The sequence below is a fragment of the Oryza glaberrima genome, chromosome 1, assembly GCF_000147395.1.
Source record: "Oryza glaberrima chromosome 1, OglaRS2, whole genome shotgun sequence".
Taxonomy (NCBI): domain Eukaryota; kingdom Viridiplantae; phylum Streptophyta; class Magnoliopsida; order Poales; family Poaceae; genus Oryza; species Oryza glaberrima.
Window position 1 is genome coordinate 14,880,776 of NC_068326.1, and position 22,531 is coordinate 14,903,306.

Below are 22,531 nucleotides of genomic sequence, written 5' to 3' on the forward strand. Positions count from 1 at the left end.
TCAAGGCTAGATATGTGCCATCCTCTAATATCTCAATCATTCACTCGAACCTGTTGATAGATTATATAACTTATGATTGACTCCTCAATCACCTTTGGCATGGCCATGCACTTCCATAATCTACAACATCGAGGGGTCCAGAGATATCTCTCCATAAGAGGGGCAAATCCCATCTTGATTATTCATATCCCACTACATGTTTCATAGCATACCCGAAAACTACTTTTATAACTATCCAATTACGAAGTAGCGTTTAGCAGTCCTTAAGTAAGCTACTACACATGTTGAGAACTATGATAATCTCAGGTCTAAGGATTCAACACCAACACTTAATGAGATCACTGATGACACAACACATATGGCTCTTGCAGTGTCTCATGTTGGGTCTATCCAACAACATGTTCACCAACATGTGTCCACATTATTAATTTGGTATCTCTATACCATGATCCATGAGACATGATCATGAATTAATACATGTGCTGATCATATAAACATATTTGTTCCACATATGATATTTGATCAGGGATCCTTTAGAAATAGTTACAAACAACATAAAGAGTCTCATGAAAGAATCACATATTCATTAACCAATAAGGAGTTATCTATTTCAAGGAACATTGTCGGATAAATATATAAACATAGTATGTGATACAATCATCTCTATGATTGCCTCTAGGGCATATCACTAACAGTCTCCCACTTGCACTAGAGTCAATCATGAACATATCTTATACTTATTTTCCTAGTGTGTGCCTCATGCTTAGGCTGAGAGAGTGGCTTTGTCAACGGATCTGCAACATTCAAATCCGTATGTATTTTGCATATCTTCACATCTCCTCTACCCACTATCTCGTGAATGAGGTGATACCGCCGTAAAATGTGTTTGGACTTTTGATGTGATCTAGGCTCCTTGGCTTGCGCAATGGCACCACTATTATCGCAATAGAGGTCCATAGGGCTAGAAGCACTAGTCATCACACCTAGTTGAGAAACGAATTTGTTTATCCAAACAGCCTCCTTTGCTGCTTCAGAAGCGGCAATGTATTCGGCTTCTGTTGTAGAATCAGCCACTGTATCTTCCTTGGAACTCTTCCAACTCACAGCGCCTCCATTTAGGCAGAACACAAATCCAGACTGCGATCTAAAATCATCTTTGTCGATTTGGAAGCTTGCGTCAGTGTAACCATTTACAACGAGCTCTTCCTGTCCTCCACAGACTAGGAACATATCCTTAGTTCTTCTCAAGTACTTCAGGATATTCTTTATAGCTATCCAGTGACTCTCACCTAGATCTGATTGGTATCGGCTTGTTACACTAAGTGCATATGAAACATTTGGACGTGTACATAGCATAGCATACATGATGGATCCGATTGCCGAGGCATATGGAATCACACTCATCTTGTTTCGCTCATCAGTCGTTTGAGGACACTGATTCTTGCCAAGATTAATGCCATGTGACATCGGTAAGAAACCTTTCTTAGAATCTTGCATGTTGAACCTCTTCAACACCTTGTCAATGTATGTACTCTGGCTTAATCCAATTAGCCTCTTTGATCTATCTCTATAGATCCTTATGCCCAGAATATATGTTGCTTCCCCTAAGTCCTTCATTGAAAAACTATTTTTCAACGATGTCTTAACGGATTCAAGCATAGGAATATCATTCCCAATCAATAATATGTCATCTACATATAGGATTAGAAACACCAGTGCGCTCCCACTAATCTTCTTGTATACACAAGGCTCTTATTCGTTTTTGACAAAGCCCAACGCCTTGACTACTTCGTCAAAATGAATATTCGAACTCCGAGATGCTTGCTTCAACCCATAAATGGATTTCTGCAATTTGCATATCTTTTTAGCTGATTGTGGATCAACAAAACCCTTGGGTTGTGTCATGTACACATCCTCATCGAGATTTCCATTGAGGAAAGCTGTTTTGACATCCATTTGCCATATCTCATAATCGAAATAGGCAGCAATCGCTAAAACAATCCGAATAGATTTTAGCATGGCGACTAGTGAGAAAGTTTCATCATAATCAACACCTTGAATTTGTCTGAAACCTTTCACCACCAATCGTGCCTTGTAGATGTGAACATTTCCATCTACATCTGTCTTTTTCTTAAAGACCCATTTGCACTCAATGGCTTTTACACCATCAGGTGGATCAACCAAGTTCCAAACTTGATTGACATGCATGGATTCTATTTCGGATTTCATGGCTCCAAGCCATTTCTCAGAGTCTGGTCCCACCATTGCTTCCTCATAGATAGTTGGTTCATCATTGTCTAACAACAATATATCACATTGTCCTGTAGTTAACAACGCATACCTCGCAGGTGTACGCCGTATTCTTTCGGACCTTCGTGAAGCCGGTGCTTCCACAACTAGTTCAACAACAGCTTGTTCAACCTGTTGAACAACATCTTGCTCAGCTTGTGGTTGTGTGGACGTTGAAGCGTTTTCCGGTGTTTCCTGAATTTCTTCAAGTCGCACCATGCTCCCACTATCCTTTCTTGAAATAAACTCTTTTTCCAAGAAAACACCGTGTCGGGCGACAAACACTTTGCCCTCTTCCCGATTATAAAAATAATATCCTTTCGTTTCCTTAGGATACCCCAAAAAGAAGCATTTATCTGATTTAGTTGTGAGTTTGTCCGATTGCAAACGTTTTACATAGACCTCACAGCCCCAAATCTTTAGGAAAGACAAACTGGGACGCTTCCCTGTCCATATTTCATATGGTGTCTTATCCACTGATTTTGATGGAACCCTGTTTAGTGTGAACGCAGCTGTCTCTAGAGCGTAACCCCAAAAGCTTAGCGGCAGATCAGTTTGGCTCATCATTGATCGCACCATGTCCAACAAAGTATGATTCCTTCGTTCAGACACCCCATTCCACTGAGGCGTTCCTGGCGAAGTGAGTTGTGGAACAATTCCACACTCCTTTAGATGATTGCCAAATTCAAGGCTCAAGTACTCTCCACCACGATCAGATTGTATATACTTGATTGTCTTGCCCAAATGATTTTGTACCTCATTCTGAAATTCCTTGAACTTTTCAAAGGACTCAGACTTATACCTCATTAAGTAGACATAACCATATCTACTAAAGTCATCGGTAAAGGTAATGAAGTACCCAAAACCACCTCTGGCAGTTGAGCTCATTGGTCCACATACATCAGTATGTACTAGTTTCAATAGTTCACTTGTCCTTTCACTTTGACCCGTGAAAGGTGCCTTTGTCATTTTGCCAAGTAAACAAGATTCGCATGTCTCAAATGATTCAAAATCAAACGAGTGTAGAAGTCCATCTCTATGAAGCTTCTCCATGTGTTTCTCATTTATATGACCCAAGCGACAACGCCAAATAAAAGTGGGATTCAAATCATTAGGACGTTGCCTTTTTGCATTAATGTTATAGACTGAACATCCATCAAGATTCACAATGTATAAGCCATTCATCATGGGTGCATGGAAATAGAAAATGTCATTATAATAGACTGAACAACCATTGTCCACAGATCTAAAACCATAACCCTCTGCTTGCAAACAAGAAGCAGAGATAACGTTCTTACACAAAGCTAGAATGCAATAACAATTATTTAATTCCAAAACTAATCCTGACGGTAAAGATAATGGCATAGTGCCGACCGCAATAGCAGCAACTCTTGCTCCATTGCCCACGCGAATGTCCACTTCGCCTCTTGCTAAGCTCCTACTTCTTTTCAGCCCCTGCAACGATTTGCATATGTGAGCAACTGACCCGGTATCAAATACCCAAGAATCAGTAGAGGAAGTAGCAAGATTAATTTCTATAACATTAATATCTGAGGTGGAACTCTTTCCATCCTGCTGCTTCTGCTTGAGCTGCTCTAGGTATTTCTTACAGTTTCTCTTCCAATGACCTGTCTCCTTGCAAAAGAAGCACTCTGCATCCTTAGCGGGCCCTGTCTTTTGAACCTTGGTCTTAGAGTTGCTAGTACTGGTGATCTCATCAGAGTTTAGCTTTCTCTTTTGACCACTTTTCTTATTGTTGGGCTTGCACTTATGCATAACCATCACATGGTTGGAGTTTTTCTTAATGCTTTCCTCGGCAGTCTTTAGCATCCCATGCAATTCTGCCAAGGTCCTGTTCAGGTTGTTCATGTTGAAATTCATTATGAACGGCTCAAAACTGGGAGGGAGCGACTGGAGAATCAAATCAGTAGCCAACTCTCGGCTAAGGGGAAAGCCAAGCTTATCCAGACTCTCGGTGTAACCAATCATTTTGATCACATGTGGGCTCACTGGATTACCTTCTGCAAGCCTGCACGCAAACAAGGACTTTGAGGTATTAAACCTCTCAGCTCTTGCTTGGTCCTCAAACATGTTACGTAGTCTCGTGATTATCGTATGAGCATCCAATGCCTCATATTGCCTTTGAAGCTCATGGGACATAATAGCAAGCATGAGACAGCTTATATCAAGGTATTCATTGCATTGCCTTTCATGCTCCCTACGTTGAGCAGCAGGAGCATTGTTGGGCAAGTCAGCTAGAAAAGGCTGTGTAAGCACAAACTCTTTGTGCTCTTGCCTGAGAACAATTCTCAGGTTGCGATACCAATCCATGAAGTTTGTTCCAGTCAACTTCTCTTTCTCAAGAATAGACCGCAAGTTAAAATTGGATGGTGCAGGAGCTGCCATGATCTACAATAGAAATATATGCATGCAAAATCAGCACCATGTTTACATTTAACCTTTCATTAAACAATTTAACAAAAGATACTCCCACTATGTATTGTGAAACAAAATTCCCTCTAGTAACATAGTGAGTCAAGATCCTCATTTTATTAGTGTCTAGTGAGCTTTGGCATTACAGCTAGACAACTATCAAAATAGGTAAGCAACACCTTGCTAATCACATCATATGTGACTCTTGTGCTATTAGGGTGACATCTCCATGTCCAACCCAACCTATGCCCCAAGGTCCAAAACTGTTTTGATAACCTTGTCAAGTAAACCAATGATCTCCGCATATAGATGTCCGATATCTATCCTATTTTATCATGATAAAAAGTGACACTTTGCTATGGCAAACCCATCACTTATGATCACAACCGTAATAGGTGCAATTATTGGAAGAGTATAAATTACTTAATTTTTCTGAGGGAATCTATCCTACCATGTCATATCAAATATATAACAGCAATAAGTAAGATAGATATAAAAAAACCCAAGCGAAATCTAAGGGGCAACGCACACGGCGGTCCCGCTAGCCGGTTAGCGGGCGGGGGGTCGAGGGGGGAGCCGTCCCCCGCGGGTGAAAACCTTAACGGCATAATCAAATTATGCCGAAACCGAGTCAATCTCATTGGCTCGTTTTTCTCATTGGCGTGCGGTTCTAGTGGACATCGGACTATCCGATGAACACACTCACGCTCGGCGTTGGTGAGTACTAGACATTCCAGTGAAGTCACCAACACACATACCGATTGATCTCATCAACCCATGCGGCTATCGGTTCATCTCATGTTCCGATCACCTAAGAACTCATATACAACATAATACATCTTATCTACTACATCCGTATATCAATTATATGCAATGATCTAGATCATAAACTATACAAGGCGGCTCTGATACCACTGTTGGGATACGCGTAGGCTACGATAGCATAAATCAAAATTTTCTATCGCGTAAACCAGGAACCATGCAAGTATTAGATCATAGATCGTTACCACTCGACGCGCTGTGCAGCGGAAGAAGACGCTGAGAAGTCGAAGGAACTCTCGCGAAGTAGCGCGCGTCGATGTAGAGGAAGTAGTCGATCGCACCGGCTCGGCCTTCTCCTCCTCGTGCGTTCTCCTCGCCGTACTCCCACGCCGATCAGCACCGCAAACCAGCGGCGCCTCTACCAGTATCCACACGTACAGGGACGGAACGCCAAGTGCAGATGTGCTAGCACCCGCGCGCGGCTAGGGTTTTGCTCGGGTAGGGAAGTGACGGCTAGGGTTTCTCACGTGATGCAATACCTCCACCGGTCACACCCCTCACGAATATATAGGATCCATCACTCGGGCCTCCAAGGCCCGTAGGACTACTATTCGGATCCCTATCCGAATTAAGCTCATATTGTATCTCTATCCAATCCTCTTATTCCGGCTCATTAAGTGTGCGACCCTGTAGGTTCATGTATACTTGGCTGTAACCCGAAAACTCCTTTTCGGTCCACGCGTCAACAGCGGCTCCTAGCAGAACGTATTGACCCATCGAGCATACATAAAGATCATATCGGTTGAACCTCTAGTGTATACTTGTATGAACCCCTTTGCCTCACGATATCGATTAAGCTTAAGGCTAGATATGTGCCATCCTCTAATAGCTCAATCATTCACTCGAACCTGTTGATAGATTATATAACTTATGATTGACTCCTCAATCACCTTTGGCATGGCCATGCACTTCCATAATCTACAACATCGAGGGGTCCAGAGATATCTCTCCATAAGAGGGGCAAATCCCATCTTGATTATTCATATCCCACTACATGTTTCATAGCATACCCGAAAACTACTTTTATAACTATCCAATTACGAAGTAGCGTTTAGCAGTCCTTAAGTAAGCTACTACACATATTGAGAACCATGATAATCTCAGGTCTAAGGATTCAACACCAACACTCAATGAGATCACTGATGACACAACACATATGGCTCTTGCAGTGTCTCATGTTGGGTCTATCCAACAACATGTTCACCAACATGTGTCCACATTATTAATTTGGTATCTCTATACCATGATCCATGAGACATGATCATGAATTAATACATGTGCTGATCATATAAATATATTTGTTCCACATATGATATTTGATCAGGGATCCTTTAGAAATAGTAACAAACAACATAAAGAGTCTCATGAAAGAATCACATATTCATTAACCAATAAGGAGTTATCTATTTCAAGGAACAATGTCGGATAAATATATAAACATAGTATGTGATACAATCATCTCTATGATTGCCTCTAGGGCATATCACTAACAATAACATGTCATCTTTATTAGCTATCCATGGTGGGCTTGATATAGTTCAGTTCTTACAAACCTTTTCATAATTCTGTCAACCAGGACAAGACATGGACATTCATGTTAACATGACATGTTATCCTATCAGGCTGTAAGAGGTTCGATAATTTTTTTTTCATTTCACTTCCAGTTGTACCGGCGATATGGTTACAAAGTCATTGAATCTAGTAAATGTTGTCATTACCTATGGTTGAGGCTTGCCCTGCTTTTCAGTATTGATATCTACAATACATTTGTTGATAGCTCCGGATAGCTGCAAATTCCGAAATAAGAGCAGTTGAATTTGTCATCATTACATTCTGTATTTCTGGATTAAATCTAAAATATTTTCAAAAGTTTGTGATAGATCAAGCACATTTTTGTAACAAAACAGAGGTACAATACTACACTTATTTAATGTGTTATAAAGCCATAGGCATGTCAGTGTGTGCATCAGCATCCCACTTGAGTCTGCTTTTCACAAGGCGCAATCTATTTTTATGGTTTTAGACACATAGTCATATCATTTGTAGTTCCAGAACAATTTCTGAGCACAATCTGATAGTACTATGACCATTTGTTTACTAAAGGTTGTTAGCTTAACTATGTTAGTATCCCCGCAATAAAAAGCTTAACTAGTTAGTAGATTATTACTGCTTTTAGTGGTGTATCGAGAAAAGATCAATTCCTCTCTTACTATCAATTAGTGAAGAATTGGAATCGTAATATCAGTACAAGCATCAAGCATCTACAAATTCAAAAGTTGGAGTCTTACACTGATGAAGGGATGCAACGTCTGCTAAACTCGTGTTCATATACTAAAACAAGAAAGCTGGAGAACCTGTGGCAGCATCAGGAACACCTTCTTTTTCAAGTAAGTGATCTTACTTGCATTATCTAGCAAACAATTAATTTTAGTATCTTTCTATTGTCAACAAGAGTTAATTTCATGTAATCTTTACCATTGAATATTGTTTTAATCATCACAGCTTACTAGCCTTCTAAGTAGTACAATGTCTTAATGATCTTAACCAAAGAGAACCCTGAAAAACAATAGTGGTATAAAATTTATTGAGCAGCAAATGCTTCATCATGTAAAAACTATTATGCAAGATAAGATGACAAGATTTATACCATGAAGGTGGGTTGTGAGGTGAGCTAGTTGAGTCATTAGCTTCAGATATATTCATAGCTCAATGGCTTTTCTACTGAGGATCTTAGTAGCAATTGGGACAACTCAAGTTTCCAGGGAAGCTGAAAGTTTGACATACTTGCTGCTACTTTGACCAAATTGACTATATTCCAGTCTAGTGTGGTGAAGAACTATGATGGTCATCCGATGTAATCATTGAAACAAAACAGAATCTCATCTTTCTCATGAATTTGAGTCAACTTTTCTGTCTCACCAATAATCTCCACAGGAACAGCTTCCATCGCTGAAACAATGGAACCGATGTGCATCTCTAACAGTAATCTGTCTGAAAGTTATGGCAGAGATGATTATGATGGCATTATGACAGTCTCCACGTGTCCTTAGATTTTTCATCATAAGTATAGGTTCTCCTTCTACTGTATTAATCAAACCAAACGCTAGTGCAAGCTTCTTGCTATGGTGCCTTAGCCTTGTCTCCCCTCCGGCAGCATGATCCTTTGCCAAGGCCCATCTCTCATCTGGAACATACCCTGCAAGCTTCATCTTCTCTGACATCACCTCCAAGAATTTGTACACGTCTTTGATCCTAGGATGTGAGACATCATTGGCAACGAAAATATGTACTATTCTGCCAAGATCTATCCAGTTGCAGCCAGGCTTCTTTCTAATTCCCCGATTTCTCAATAGTTTCCGGATTTGTGCAGCCTCCTCCCATTTGCCAACAGTGGCATAAATATTTGAGAGCACCACATGTGTTGATGCACTGTAAGGAGTCAAATTGAGAATCTCTTTGGCTGCTCTTGCTCCAAGATCCATGATTCCATGTGTCCTGCAAGCACTCAGCGAGGAAGTCCAACCAATTGAACTAAGGTTAAAAGGCATTTCTTTAGTCAACTCCTCAGCCTTCTCAAAGTTCTTGGCACGGGCAAGTACGTCAACCATGCAAGAGTAGTGTTCTTCGCAAGGTTCGATGCCATATTTGTGCTTCATTGAGTAAAAATACTCCCAACATTCACCGACTTTCCTAGTGTGGGCACATGCTGACAGCACTGAAAGGGAGGTGTGACTTGGCGTACCGCGTGTGCATGGCGGCGCCGAGGAACAGGTCGCCTGCGGCCGCGCTGTCGCTCAGGACGGCGATGAACTGAGCCGCGGCCGCGGTGCACAGACCGGAAGTGGATTTTGATCCTCGTTGTTTGGATGTAGGGGGTGTTTAGAAACAAGGGTGAAAAGTCTTGGCGTGTCATATCGGATATACGGAACGTAGTCTAATAACAAAACAAATTACATATTTTGTCTATAAACTGCAAGACGAATTTATTAAGCCTAATTAATCCGTCATTAGCAAATGTTTACTGTACCACCACATTGTCAAATCATGGAGCAATTAGGCTTAAAAAATTTGTCTCGCAAATTAGTCGTAATCTGTGCAATTAGTTATTTTTTAAGCCTATATTTAATACTTCATGCATGTGTTCAAACGTTCGATGTGACAGGATGAAAAATTTTAAGGTGATATCAAAATTTTTAGGGTGGGATCTAAATGGCTATGAAAAAATTGAGAAGATATATTTACACGTGATATATCACTCCACAAACATGCATGTAAAAATTTAACTTGTACATCTCGCAACGAAAAAAACAAATTTGACTCTGAATATACATTAACTAGTTGCGGTTAATTTGTTTTTTTGTTATGAGATGTAGAAGTTGAATTTGAGCTTGCATGTTCGTGGAGCGTTATATCACAGACCACGGGAGCAGCCAAAAGCCCATCATTGCATCGCCAAGTTGCCGCTAGCCCGCGACACACTGTCGTGGCATGGCACGTCCACTGTTTGTAGTGTAGCATGCCTACGGGCAGTGAAGCCAGGATTTGGCGATTGGATTTGGGGGTGTTGACTATGAGACGTGAGAACTCGCTAATGGCTTGATGGACAGTGATGTGGGGAACGAGATCCTCTGACGTAGAAGCCTCTACGTCAGAGGGACGTCTAATGCGGGATCACCGTTCGTAGCGCATCCGATGGCACCTACCGTTCGTAGCGCCAGTCCGTTCTCCATCTTCGGCCTAGAAGACCATTCAGCCGTCGCCGCCGCCACCGAGGGCATAGGTGACGCCTCCGCCTGCTTGGTCTCATCGTCGAGGACGCCGCCTGCGAGGTCCAACAACCACGCCATGCTAGTCACTCTTCAACATGGTCGGCAAGAAAGTGAAGTTTCCACAATTGATGTTGATGAGATACACACCTACACAGGGAACGAATCGACGGCGGCTTCATGCCTGGTGCAGAACCCAGACGCACACATAAATGTTGATGAACCTACAATCTGTAGAGCAGCCATGAGTGGCCATGGCCGGGCACGATGGCGGACTGCGGTGCCCAAACAGCGGTGGCAAGAGAGACGCTGCAGTCGACAGCGTGATGAATGGCGATGAGAGATGAGTAGCAGCCAGTGACGCGGTGGACAGTGGCGAGTGAGTAGTGGCTCCGCGACGCCCATTTTTCCCTTCGCGAGCGAGCGAAGCCGGTGACGCGGTGGATGGGGGCGAGCAAGTAGCGGCACTCGGCGTCGCCAATATTTCCCCCTCACGAGCGAACAAGAGCAGCTGCGAATGAGGACCACATTGCGCTATTCATCAGGAGCGTTGGATGCTTGGGGGACGGTGGATCGAAGAGCTACTGCCCTCTGACGTAGTTTTCCCAACGTCAGAGGATCGTGACGTGGACGTGAGGTCGGTATCATGTCACAATAATTAGCAACCAGAGAAAGAACACAAAATCTATGGGTTAAGATTCGCATAAGCTTGGACTCACCAAGTCTTTTCAGATCATACTAATATATGCAATTGTGCATCTCTACTACTTAAAAATAAATTCTGGATCGGTGATGGTGATGCCAAAGCAAACATACGATCCAACGTACGTCGATATGATTGGGGCGAGAGCGACGGAAAAAAAAATACATGCGATCCGGAACGGAAAAAAGGGTAAAAAGCGTCGACGCCCCGCGACCCGCGCCCCGTCCCGCGAGTCCCGCGTCCCACGCGTCCCTCGACCGCACCGCCTCCTAGCCGCCGTCGCCCCTTCCTCCGCGCGCCCTCCATTGCTGCTGCCCCAAGCACCCTCCTCGCCCCCTCATCGCCGCCCTCGACCGCCGACGCCCCGCGCGCCCTCCACCGCCACCGCCCTCGACCGCCGCCGCCTCCTCGCCGCCATCGAACGCCGACGCCCCTCGACGCCCTCGACCGCCGCTGCCTCCTCGCCGCCCTCGATCGCCGACGAATCCTAGACCCACGCCCTGCGTCCCGCGTCGCGCGCCGCCCTCGACCGTCGACGCTGCGACCCGCGCCGCCTCCTCGCCGCCGTCGCCGCGCCCCGCGCCGCCCTCAATTGCCGACGAACCCTAGACCCGCGCCCCGCGCCGCCCTCGACCGCCACCGTTGCGCCTCGCCGCCGATATCTCCCACCCGCGTCGCTGCTCGCCGGCTGCTTCGTCGATCTGCTCCGCGCCGCCCGAACAACTACGACTGCGCCACCGGGAGACCAACAGCCGCCGTTGGCTGCTTCGCCGATCTCCTCCGCGTCGTCGGGAGACCGATGCCCGCTGCTCTTGGCTCACTCTCCCCAATCCGCGCCACCTCCGCCGGTCACGATCGCCACGGAGGTCGATCCGTCGCCTCCGCCTCCGTCCTCGACGCCACAGTCTCCCTCTATAGATACAGGTCCCCTCCTGCCTCACCCCAACCTCCCCCCCCCTCCCTCTTCTCTCTCTACCCAACCCTAATTACTCGGCCCGCAGTCCATTGCCGGGGTAGGCCTCGCCGCTAGGCCCCCTCCCTTCTGCCACATGAAAATCTGCTCAATTTTTTTTACCAGTGAAGCATGTATATCATAAAGGTGCTGAATATAGTAGAGAATCAGATATCATAATTAGTGGAAAATCATACATTGGCCCAATATATACAGCAGAGGTCCCAAATTAACTTTTCAGTCAAACAATTGCAATAATCGAGTACCATCGCTCATTATCTGGAGTGGTTTGGCTGTGTACATCCGATCGGATGTAGAGGCCGGGTTTATCCCATTTTCTAAAAAAAAAAATGTCTGGAGTGGTGCAATCTTCCCCGAAGCACTATAATGCTTGCCTGGTGAATTATGTGAAGAATCCTCTGAAGTAGTGGCACATCAACCTTCTTCGCTTAACTGGAACAATAAAATAGCAATGGGATTTTGTCAGTTTCTTCAGACATCGGCCAACATTGTTCACTTCTGTAAAATTGCTAATCATGGTTTATTTTAAGTTTATTACTTAGGAGTAGCAGAAGTTAATTTATTGGACTGCTTCAAAGTGAGTCTGCCTGGTGTGTACAAATTTGCATAAAACTGAATATGAAGGAGCGCAAGTCATGAACTGATTGATGCTCCAGGAAAACAATAACAGCAATTAACAGTTTCACTCTCCCTAAAAAAAATACAGCAACTAACAGTTTCAGAGGCCCTCCTTTATGTTCATGAATCAAATCAAATTGATTATTTATACAATTTATATATCTGCATAATTTGTCTCACAATGATCATGACATTCAAGTTATTGCTACTTATTTCAGTATATTTAAACTGTTGTCGCAGATAAAAATCAGACTTTTTGCTCTCATCATGCAAAGAATAATTTCTTTTATTCTTTACTGCTCCAATGATACTTCGGTTATTTTTCTACTTAGTCAAGTTCTTATAAAATTTGGGAGTGCATCTCTGTTGAACCCGGCCGACCCGACCCTGCAACAACGCCTCACCAACCGTCGCCCATCTCTGCTTGGACAACATAGTCAACTGCCATCTGCTCATTTCACGGTATAACCCAGCATTTTTCCCATCCTTATTTATTTTCCTCCTCTCTTCTGATCTTGTGATATTTTTTTCTTCATCTCCATTGTGGGTATGTCTCTGCAATATTCTTTGAGTACATCTAGATTCACGTAGACCTTTGATCCAGTGTCCTGTGACATGTCCAATTATATATTTTGGGTACCATGTAGATCAGTTATTAATTCTACGATGCCAGAAAATTACTGGGCTTCACATTGAAAGGCTATAAATATTATTCTATTTCTTCCCTCTCATCTTAATTGTGTGTGACAAATACTTTGTGTCATGACTGGTCCTTAGCTAGATATAATTAATGCATGGAATGCTTGATTGGTTCATGAACTGGCCTTAAATTGCAGTCAAGATCCATCCATGTGTTACAAGCAGATGTTTCGTGAATACTTTTGCTAAGCTCTGTACTGTTCTTAGCTCGATGACTTTTGCTATGCTCTGAATACTTTCACTGTTTGCATATACACTATCGCTAGGAGAGGATCAACCGTATCTATTGTTTGCGGAACAGATATGGCATAGCGTGTAGATTTTGATGCTATCACATTTCGTCTTCAGTTTGATTAATTAACCATTCCCCTGGGACCATTGCTGACTGTCCTATAAATAACTGTACTGACATATTCTCTGTTGCTGAAAAGAAAAAAAATTCTTGCTGATATGGTCTTCTTTGCAACCTGGAATGGTCAGTTTAGGAACCTGGAATGTTGTCCTTGCACAACTAACGAAGTAATGATATGGTCTTGATTTGCAGGATAAGGAGACTAGGAGAGTGATTGGGAGGATCTGCTACTTCTTTGTCGGATCTGCCACTTCTTGCAATCAGCAAACATACGTAAGAAAGTGCCTTTAGCTAATTGATCTCTTCAAACTCCTATCTAAACATGAACAATAAGTCCTTGGCCTTGAGTGATTAGGGAATGTCATATATATATAGCATTTGAATGAACTTAGCTTCAGTCTTAAGACTCTTGGTGCGATTACAAACTCTGAACTCAAATGGATAACACCTCTCTTTTTAGGTCAACATTCTGAATCTGCATTGGCAACATGCAGGCATCTTTGAAGGGTTTCTCAATGGGTCTATGAGGGCACCAATTATACACTAATAATTTAGCATTTAAGCTGTAGGAAGCCTGTCGATCTCCTGTCATGTATACAGAAATAGGAGCTTTGAAGTCTTGTGCATCTGAAGCCCAGAATACATGAAGCTCCTATGCTGAGTTTTTATCATCACTATGAATTTCTAAAGATGCCCTGTACACTTGAAAGTTTACTGCTGAATTTTCGAGCTTTTACTATTGTTCTAAAATTCTTGAGATGTACTATCAGGACTCGAAAGTTGAGTGTCTCACTCCATTGCATCTTGTTTTTAAGATACTTAAATAGAGGAGCAATTGGAACAATGAGATGCCATTCAATCGTTTGAACTATTTTGTCACGTGAGGAAACCTGGGGAGTAGTTTGATATTCTTCTTTGTTCACTATTTTCTCTCTATTTTTGATCTATCAAACAGATGCATAATAAGATGCTAGCCTCGTCATCAATGAAACGTGTGCACTGCATATTTCTGTTGGTTGTTTCACAAATTCATAATATTTGATCTATCATCTCATTTATTTTCAGAAATGGTTAAGATTGTTGGGGGCTCCACACCATCAAGTACAAAATCAGGTTAGCCATGTGCATGTTATTGACTCGAATGATGCACTCTTTGCATGCTAATTTCGCCCATGTCTTCCTTTCTTATGCCCTGTTGCAAATATATAATTTTTTTGAGAAATTTAATGATTTACTATTAACAAACGCCCGATTATTTTTTCTTTTTCTAAAACGTGATCATTTTGCTCATAAAATGTGACCTATTTTAAGCAAGCCATGCTTTAGTTCCTTTTTAAAAAATTGCATTCAAATAACAGTGCATTAGCACAAAAATGTGCCGTTGTTTGCTGGGCTATTTTTCTCTCAAAGGTTTAGAAGTGACAAATTAAAAATCTTGGACTATTGAAGTCATATACTTGGAGGATGATCCCCTGGTCAGCGACGTAGTAATATGCCCGTGCATCTTGTTCTTTAGATACAGATCTTAGCTAGGATTTGGGATGAAAGCAAAAAAATATGCGTTCACATGTATAAGGGTCACAGAGGACCAATTAGAACAATCAGATTTATATCCCTGGGATTCATGTTCTGGGCAGAAATTCTGTTTAAATCTGCAAATATTATTTTATACCATATTTTGAAATTAGATAGGATGTGGAACTTCCTGCTACTATTGGTGTTTCAGTAATCTGTATTGGCAATACAGTTGTTCTCATGGAATTAATATGTTTGCATCTATTCATATAATCTCTTGTCCAATAATTTTCTGTACCTTTCTGCGATATATTGTGATGTAACTATAGCAGTTGTTCACTGATTAATACACCTTCTAGGTCTGCACTTTGAATCTTTATGTGGACTTCCACCAACTGAACTTGGCCACTAACTGACTAACTATGATTTTGAATGGTATTGATTGGATGTGTGATGGAATCGGTTCACATTTTTGTCCTGTACAATATGAGTGTGATGTGTGAACTGTTAGATTTCTGTGATTTGATTACTGGCACAATGTGATGCAATCGGGTGAACTTCTTTGTCATGTGTGGAAACCTGGGGAGAATTTGTTTGTCTATATTTTATACACGCTTGTAAAATTTAATTGTGAATTGAGATTGTAAATATGGTGCTCTGGAAAAAAAAACTACAGTTAGCTATGGATTTAAATTAATACTCTCTTCGTTTCATATTAGAAGTCGTTTTGATTTTCTGCAGTCAAACTTCTTAAAAGTTTAATTAAGTTTATAGAAAAGTCTATGTACTTAGTAGCTATTCAGCATTTATTTAATAAAAAAATGTGGGACCCACCTATCATACTCTTCTTCCCCTCTTCCTCTCTCTCTCCTCTCTCGCTCTTCCTCTCTCTCTCTCTTGCAGCACGCACGGCAAGGATGGGCGGTGGGCGTGGGCGGTCGGCGAGGATGGCGCAGGGACGGGCGGTCGGTGAGGACGGCGGTGCAGATGTCGACACTCAAGACAGCACGCACGGTGCGGCGGCAGGAAGGCGTTCGGCGCTGTGGTCCGGGAGGGAGCAGCGGCGGCAAGGGACACGGAGGCAGCGACCACACGGGACGCAGAGGCGGCGGCGGCGAACTCCGCCTCCAGCCGCCGCCTCCGCCTCTGCCACTAGTCGGGATGGCGCTCGGGATGAGGGTGGTGGCTGGTGGGGGAGGAGGCTGGAGGCGGAGCTCGGGATGAGGCGAGGCTACGGCGGCGAGGTCGGCTCCGCAAGCACGACAGAGGAGGCGAGGCGACAACGGAAGAGCGTGGCTGCGGAGGAAGCGAGGCGGCGGCGGCGATGGCGTCGACTTCTTCATTGACAACAGCTCGGTCGACCACTACGACGACCTCGCCAATCGCATCCACGACCCCGATGGATCTCCGATGCCGTTGCCCCTGTCCAGGAGCATCTCCGATGGCTTCCTCGTGCTGTAGAACACGAAGTAGAGCACGGACTGGATCCACGTCATCTCGGTGCAGTCGCTCACCGTCATGTTGAGCTCCGGGAAGGTGTCGGCCATGGCGGCAACGAGGCCGGCGCGTGTGCCGAGGTACAGGGGCACGACGACGCGGAGGAAGGTGTCACTGGGAAGGGACGGCGCCACGCGCTGCCACTTGATGAGGAGGTTGGTGGCAGACTAGTTTCTTGAGCGGTGGACGGTGAACACCGTGACGGTGGCCGGAATGGGGACAAGCCGGAGCTTCCAGGACAAGACGATCCCGAAGTTTCCGCCACCTCCGCCTCGGATGGCCCAGAAGAGGTCCTCCTCCATGGCGGCCCTGTCGAGGAGCCTCCCCTTGGTATCCACCATGGTGGCGTCGAGGACGTGGTCGGAGGCGAGGCCGTGTGCTTCCGCAGCATCAGGTCAAAGCCACCGCCGCTGAGGTACCCGCTGATGCCGACCGTCAGGCCGACACTTCCGGGGAACCCGAGACGGGAGGTCTTGTTGGCGATGGCGTAGTACACCTCGCCGAGCATCGTGCCGGAGCCGACCCACGTTGTCTGGCCACGGACGTCGACCACCCGCCGCCGCCGCCGCTTGACCTGCGCCGACGGCCCGAGATAGAGGGGGCGAGAGAGAGACAAGTGATAGAGTATATATGAATTTATATAAATATTTCCCATTGCAACGCTTGGGCACCTAACTAGTAAATTTAATATGTCCAATGACCTTTTATAATTATAAGGATTATATGATGTTTCTTGATGTGGTTTTGGACGTCTTTCAACACACATTATCTGTTCATATATGTCTATATGAACAGTAGAATATATCTAAAAAATACCATTTTAAAATAAGGTCGCTATATTACACCAATTTAATTGACTAATCAATTTAAACAAGTAATCTAAGTAAGAACTATTGGGCAGCTTGTCAATGACATTTATTAGATTTTTCTCTTAATTAATAATGTAAACAAGTAATCTAAGGAAGAAATATTGGGCAGCTAGCTAGCTGCTTTATTTTGCAGCTAATCCCATGACATTATATGCTAAACTGGTGGCTAATTACCCAGGGTGGGGTGGCATTGGGGTGCCATGCCAACCCAGCACCCTCGATGGCTTCACCACTGTTTACAGGCTACTTGAACACTGGTACAAATCGGACAACTGATTTTTTTTTCTCACAAATCAGATGCTCTTCCCTGCAAGATATGCATACGCACGGTGAGTGCCCTTAGCGCTATTATGCTCATACAAACTCCCATACCATATATTGTTTAGTAGTTATACCCCTACGTGATATACTCCTATCTCTCTATCAACTTTCTAAACAAGCTTTTGAATCATTTTTTTTCTTCTAAAGTATTTATCTAATATATATTCTGATTGTACCCATTATATTTATTGTAAATAAATCTTTACAACAAAATATCACATGATTATATTTTGATAAAAAAATATCAAACATTATAAAATACTTACTAAAACATCAAAAACATTGAGTGCAACTTTTGTAAATGCATTAATGAAACATCAGAAAGTGCTATTGAAACATCATCGAAACACATAGAGGGTTGTTGAAAGTTGAAACATTTCTCTCTAACGTATGAAACATCAAATTTTAACATATGAAGCATGTAATTTTCTTTGATTAGAATATAATAATGTGAGGTCTTGTTATAAAAATTTAATTATAATAAATATAATAATGTAATTCGATTGCACATCAGATAAATATTTTAAGAGAAAAAATTATATAAACCATACTAGCAAGTAGCAACTTACATGCATGTATGCAGAAAGAGAGAGTGGTTGTGGCTCTGTGGATGCAAAGAAAGAGAGGGAGAGGGATGGATGCATGGCTTTTAATGCTAACAGAAAGATGCTTCGTGACCTCGCTTCAAGGGCAGCACCCGATTTATTCTCCGGGAATCAGGCGTCCGATAGAAAGCATTGTCCTCGAGAAAAAGGGAGAAATAGTTAAAAACATACGATTGAATTCAAGCTCAAAACAGAAGATTGTTTGATTGGATTGGAAAAATGTAGCAATTGGTTGGGACAGATAGAGTCATAGGAAACTTTCCGTGAGGTGGGACCTTATGTTAAAAATCTTATAAAACTTGTATGGATTGCGGTATTCCTGAGGAATTTTATAGGATTCAATAGTTTTCAAGTTTCAAAGGATCATATAGAAAAAAAATGAATCTTAAAAAAAATCCTATGTTTTCCGTTCAAATTAAAGGGGCACGTATTGTTTTGCTGGGGTAGCATCGTTCTGCAAGAACAATGATGGTGAGGAAGGAGAAGGATGACTCCGTTTTCAAGTAGTAGAAAAATAAAAAAAAATTAGAAATAAAAAAAATCTCTCTCACATCAGATTTGGTGGTTGTAGCAATTTGGACTCATCCTTTCCCCTAGCCAAATTTTCGTAATTGGTTACTATACTTGTTTTTTAATATAGGACATTGTCAACTTTTATTCAAATTTGACTAATAATATTTATTCAATCACTTAATTAATAAGTAACTAAACTGGAAAAGTATCACTAAATTTGCCATCAAAAGTATTATAAGTGTGCATTATATATTTGTTTATTTGCACAAATATTTCAAAGAGAATTAATCAAATGAATTAAAAAATCAACTTGCATTATATGTTAAAAACGGAGGTAGTATCATTTAGAGAAAAAAAATGTATAGTATTTCAATTACAAGTACAACCCTGGAAAGTAAGGAGGGGTAAATTTACGAATACTTGTTTGAGTAGTCTTACCTCTAAAACAAAATATTTACATTTTCCAATTAAGTAAACTAGTAGAGCATTAATCTAAGTCTTTCAAACAATAGTACTATCCAAGAAGTTCACCCACAATTTTTTACAGTAACACATCGTCCTAAATGTCTTTCATTTACTGCACAGACACATCTTTCATTTACCCCTCGAATATTTCCAGCAATCGAGCCTCAAGGTGCTCAACATTGAACCTCGCAGACTTTTGCTTCTTGTCCGAGTAGCTCTCCAAGTACATTCGGTACAATGGGATAACCTTCTGGGTGATCTTCTCACGCAGCTTCTGTCCAATCACAGGATCCGTGACCTTCCATGTCTTCTGCACATTGTAGGTCATCTCAAAACGAGAATTGAACTTATCGAACAATTGCTGGGGCCATAAAATTTTAGGAATTCGAGTTATTATGAATGATGACATCACAGGTGTCCAAGAAGCTTCGACATAGCTTGCCAAGAACTGATCAAGTTGGACATGGCGTTGCAAGCACCAGCTTTCTCCTAGAATCAGCTTCAGATCAGTATAATTGTTAGCTTGCTCAAGCACGAAGTTTATATTGTTCAGAAGGAACACCTGTTGCTGCCCTTGGAGTGCCAAACTCCTGGAGTTCATGTCCAACATAAACTCCAAGGATGAGATCAGTTGAGTCACTACTTGACCAAATTTATCTGGATTATCGTTTAGCATCATATGGACTTTGTCCTTTTGTTCAACCAGCAACCGCATAAGACCCATAATATGCTGTGTAACATGATGGACACCCGTGTTAGAAATGACCAAATGTTGTGACCTGAGCAAACCATTTAGTTCAACCAACAGCACAAGAAAAACTGCTGACAATCCATTTGTAAGCCTTTCAATTTCCATTAAAATGGGACCCTTAGTTTGGCCCAAGAACAAATCTAAGATTTCCATCTTGGCATACTCCAATGCCTGGAACATAATCAACAGATTGGCCATTTTGGATGGATAATGCTTAACTGATGCATGAGTATCCCTGCAGGAAGGATCATTTGGACCCACCTGAATGCAGATTGCATTAGCATAGTTAAGCAGCTTCATGACTGATTCCTTAGCGATTGCAGAGAAGTAGTCCACCTTTAGTGAACTGAATGTTCCATGGTCTTTCTGATTCAAATGCGTTCGCATCTCATCTAGAACACTAAGGACAGTCCGCATTGTCGATGTCCAGACCTTCAAGAGCAATTCTGTGGATTCCTCCATGTGGTTACCCAAAATTTTATCAATGTCAAGAATTTCAATGTATCTGTTCCATATTAGTCAAGATCACAAACGAAATAAAGTTTACAAAACGTATAAATAATCAAGTTAAAGAAATAGGTAGTACAATTTAATTACTGTATTTGCCTAGGTACAATTATTTGGGGCTGCAAGAACTTGTGCAGGACAAACGATTGCTGCAATCAATCAGCTAGCAGAAACAAAAAGATCAAGCAACCGATCAACAGAAATACTGAATCAATAAATATACGAACCTGACCAGATGCTCACTGTGTTGATCGAAAGCTCCTCGGAGCATCTGTTCGTGTCCGACCCCAATCATGAAATCAGCAATCTTGTTGAGGATGGACACTGACTTGAGGTCAATGTGACTGGCCGTAACTGACGAAGCTTGGCCACTTCGCACTGTTCTCTCCTCACTGAGTGCCATGTAATATCCGTCAAAGCTCACACCGTTTGGGCCGCTGCTACCGCCGGAGCAGGAGCGAGAGGTACTCATCCATGAGGCTGACGAGGCAGAGCCAGAACCGCCGCCGCCGCCGCGGCAGCTGGACCTCGCGAGCTCCCAGATAGATGTAGGTGTGCAACCGAGATAACTTGCCAGAGCGTCAGGTTTCCAGATCTTGAGGTGGCACAACTCCACTGCAAGGGAGCCCATGGCCGTGACGAGGAGAGATTTTGCGCGGTTGTGCAGATCACCGTACGCCAAGACGGGGTGCTCCAACATCTGCAGCAGGTTCTTGGCGGCGGCGAAGTAGTCGTCGAGCCGTCGCCGGTGGTCCCGGAAGAACTCCGTTGTTTCGGGGTTCTTGCAGATTCCGAAGACGATTGATCTCTCGATGTCTTGGAGGAATAAGCGCAGCGTCTGCTCCTGCTCGCGCGCCGCCGCCGCCGCAGACACCTCTTCGCTAAATTTTCACGCGCAGTTGATTTCAGTGTTTCTAGAACGTAGTAATCTGCAGTTTTGCACGTTGGAGTTAGGATCACGGGAAAACCTGCTGTGCTGCGGCGGCAGATGGGAGGAGGAGGAACCATGGAAGCATGGCGAGAAGGCGCCGAGAAGAGCGGCTCCATGGACGCGGCGCTCCAGATCGCAGCGGGGGGCCGCCGCGCCGAGCCCGCCAAGATCATCAGGGAATACATGGTAGTCGAGTCGTCGGTGGTCTTGCTGCGCTGGAGAACCGCGTGACGAGGCTCGTTCGGCTCCCCGGCGCCGGCTGGTCGCCGCGGCGAGGCCTCGCCTGGTTTTCGCGTCCGTTGACATGTCAATCTCTCATGATCTCATCGAGCCCAGCCTTGGTGATTTTTATTTCTGTTACTTGCACAAGCTGAATGCTTCCACCATAGTTTAGCCGTTTAGCACCTACTCCGTCCATTTCATATTATATAAGTCACTTTTATAGTCGGCCATATGGGCCGTCCGGCACAGCATGGTCCAGGCTCGCCTGGGCCGAGGTTAATCGGGCTAGCACGGCCCAACCGACATGCCGGGCCATGCCGTGCCAGCCCACGTGCTGCACACATGGCCCAGTCACGACCCAATACGACTCCAGCCGTGCTAGGCCGGCCTGAAGGCACAACAGTATATCGTGCTTCTCCATACAATAAGTCTAATTTTCATCCCTCAACACTCTATGGGCTATGTTCATATAGCTGGAAAATAAGTTTATTTTGTATTCCTCTTTTCTTTGGGCCATGCCTTCTATGGTTATTTAAGTATATTTTTCGTCCCTATACTATTTTCTTCTATCGTGTCATGCTGGGCCGGCCCACCATGCTGAGGGTGTAGCCCAGGCACGCCCCGCCGGCCCGGGCGCGACCCCAGTCAGGCCGTGTCGTGCTTGGGCCGGGCCAAAATGG

At 43.5% G+C, this 22,531-nt stretch overlaps 2 protein-coding genes and 1 pseudogene across 3 annotated transcripts; 1 reads left to right on the plus strand and 2 right to left on the minus strand.

The window, feature by feature from the left end:
• Positions 1-11,245: 11,245 nt before the first annotated feature.
• LOC127760492 (uncharacterized) lies at positions 11,246-17,896 on the plus strand. 2 transcript variants are annotated; one of them, XM_052284759.1, is made up of 5 exons: positions 11,246-11,937; positions 12,937-13,066; positions 13,848-13,928; positions 14,721-14,768; positions 15,530-16,461. In XM_052284759.1, the coding sequence occupies exons 1-5, from the start codon at positions 11,813-11,815 to the stop codon at positions 15,584-15,586; spliced, it is 441 nt and encodes a 146-aa protein (XP_052140719.1). In that variant the 5' UTR covers positions 11,246-11,812; the 3' UTR covers positions 15,587-16,461. The 2 variants fall into 2 exon arrangements, with proteins under 2 accessions (XP_052140719.1, XP_052140718.1); XM_052284758.1 differs by lacking the exon at positions 15,530-16,461 and adding an exon at positions 17,715-17,896 and having other exon boundaries at positions 11,813-11,937; positions 12,845-13,066.
• Positions 16,385-17,734, minus strand: LOC127760490 (berberine bridge enzyme-like Cyn d 4; annotated as a pseudogene).
• A 1,390-nt stretch (positions 17,897-19,286) lies between the features above and the next one.
• Positions 19,287-22,258, minus strand: LOC127768987 (exocyst complex component EXO70E2-like). Its single transcript, XM_052294662.1, has 3 exons — positions 21,667-22,258; positions 20,926-21,579; positions 19,287-20,696 (listed from the first exon to the last, which is right to left on the minus strand). Exons 1-3 carry the CDS (start codon positions 21,933-21,935, stop codon positions 19,574-19,576), a joined length of 2,046 nt encoding a protein of 681 aa, XP_052150622.1. The 5' UTR covers positions 21,936-22,258; the 3' UTR covers positions 19,287-19,573.
• Positions 22,259-22,531: the final 273 nt, after the last annotated feature.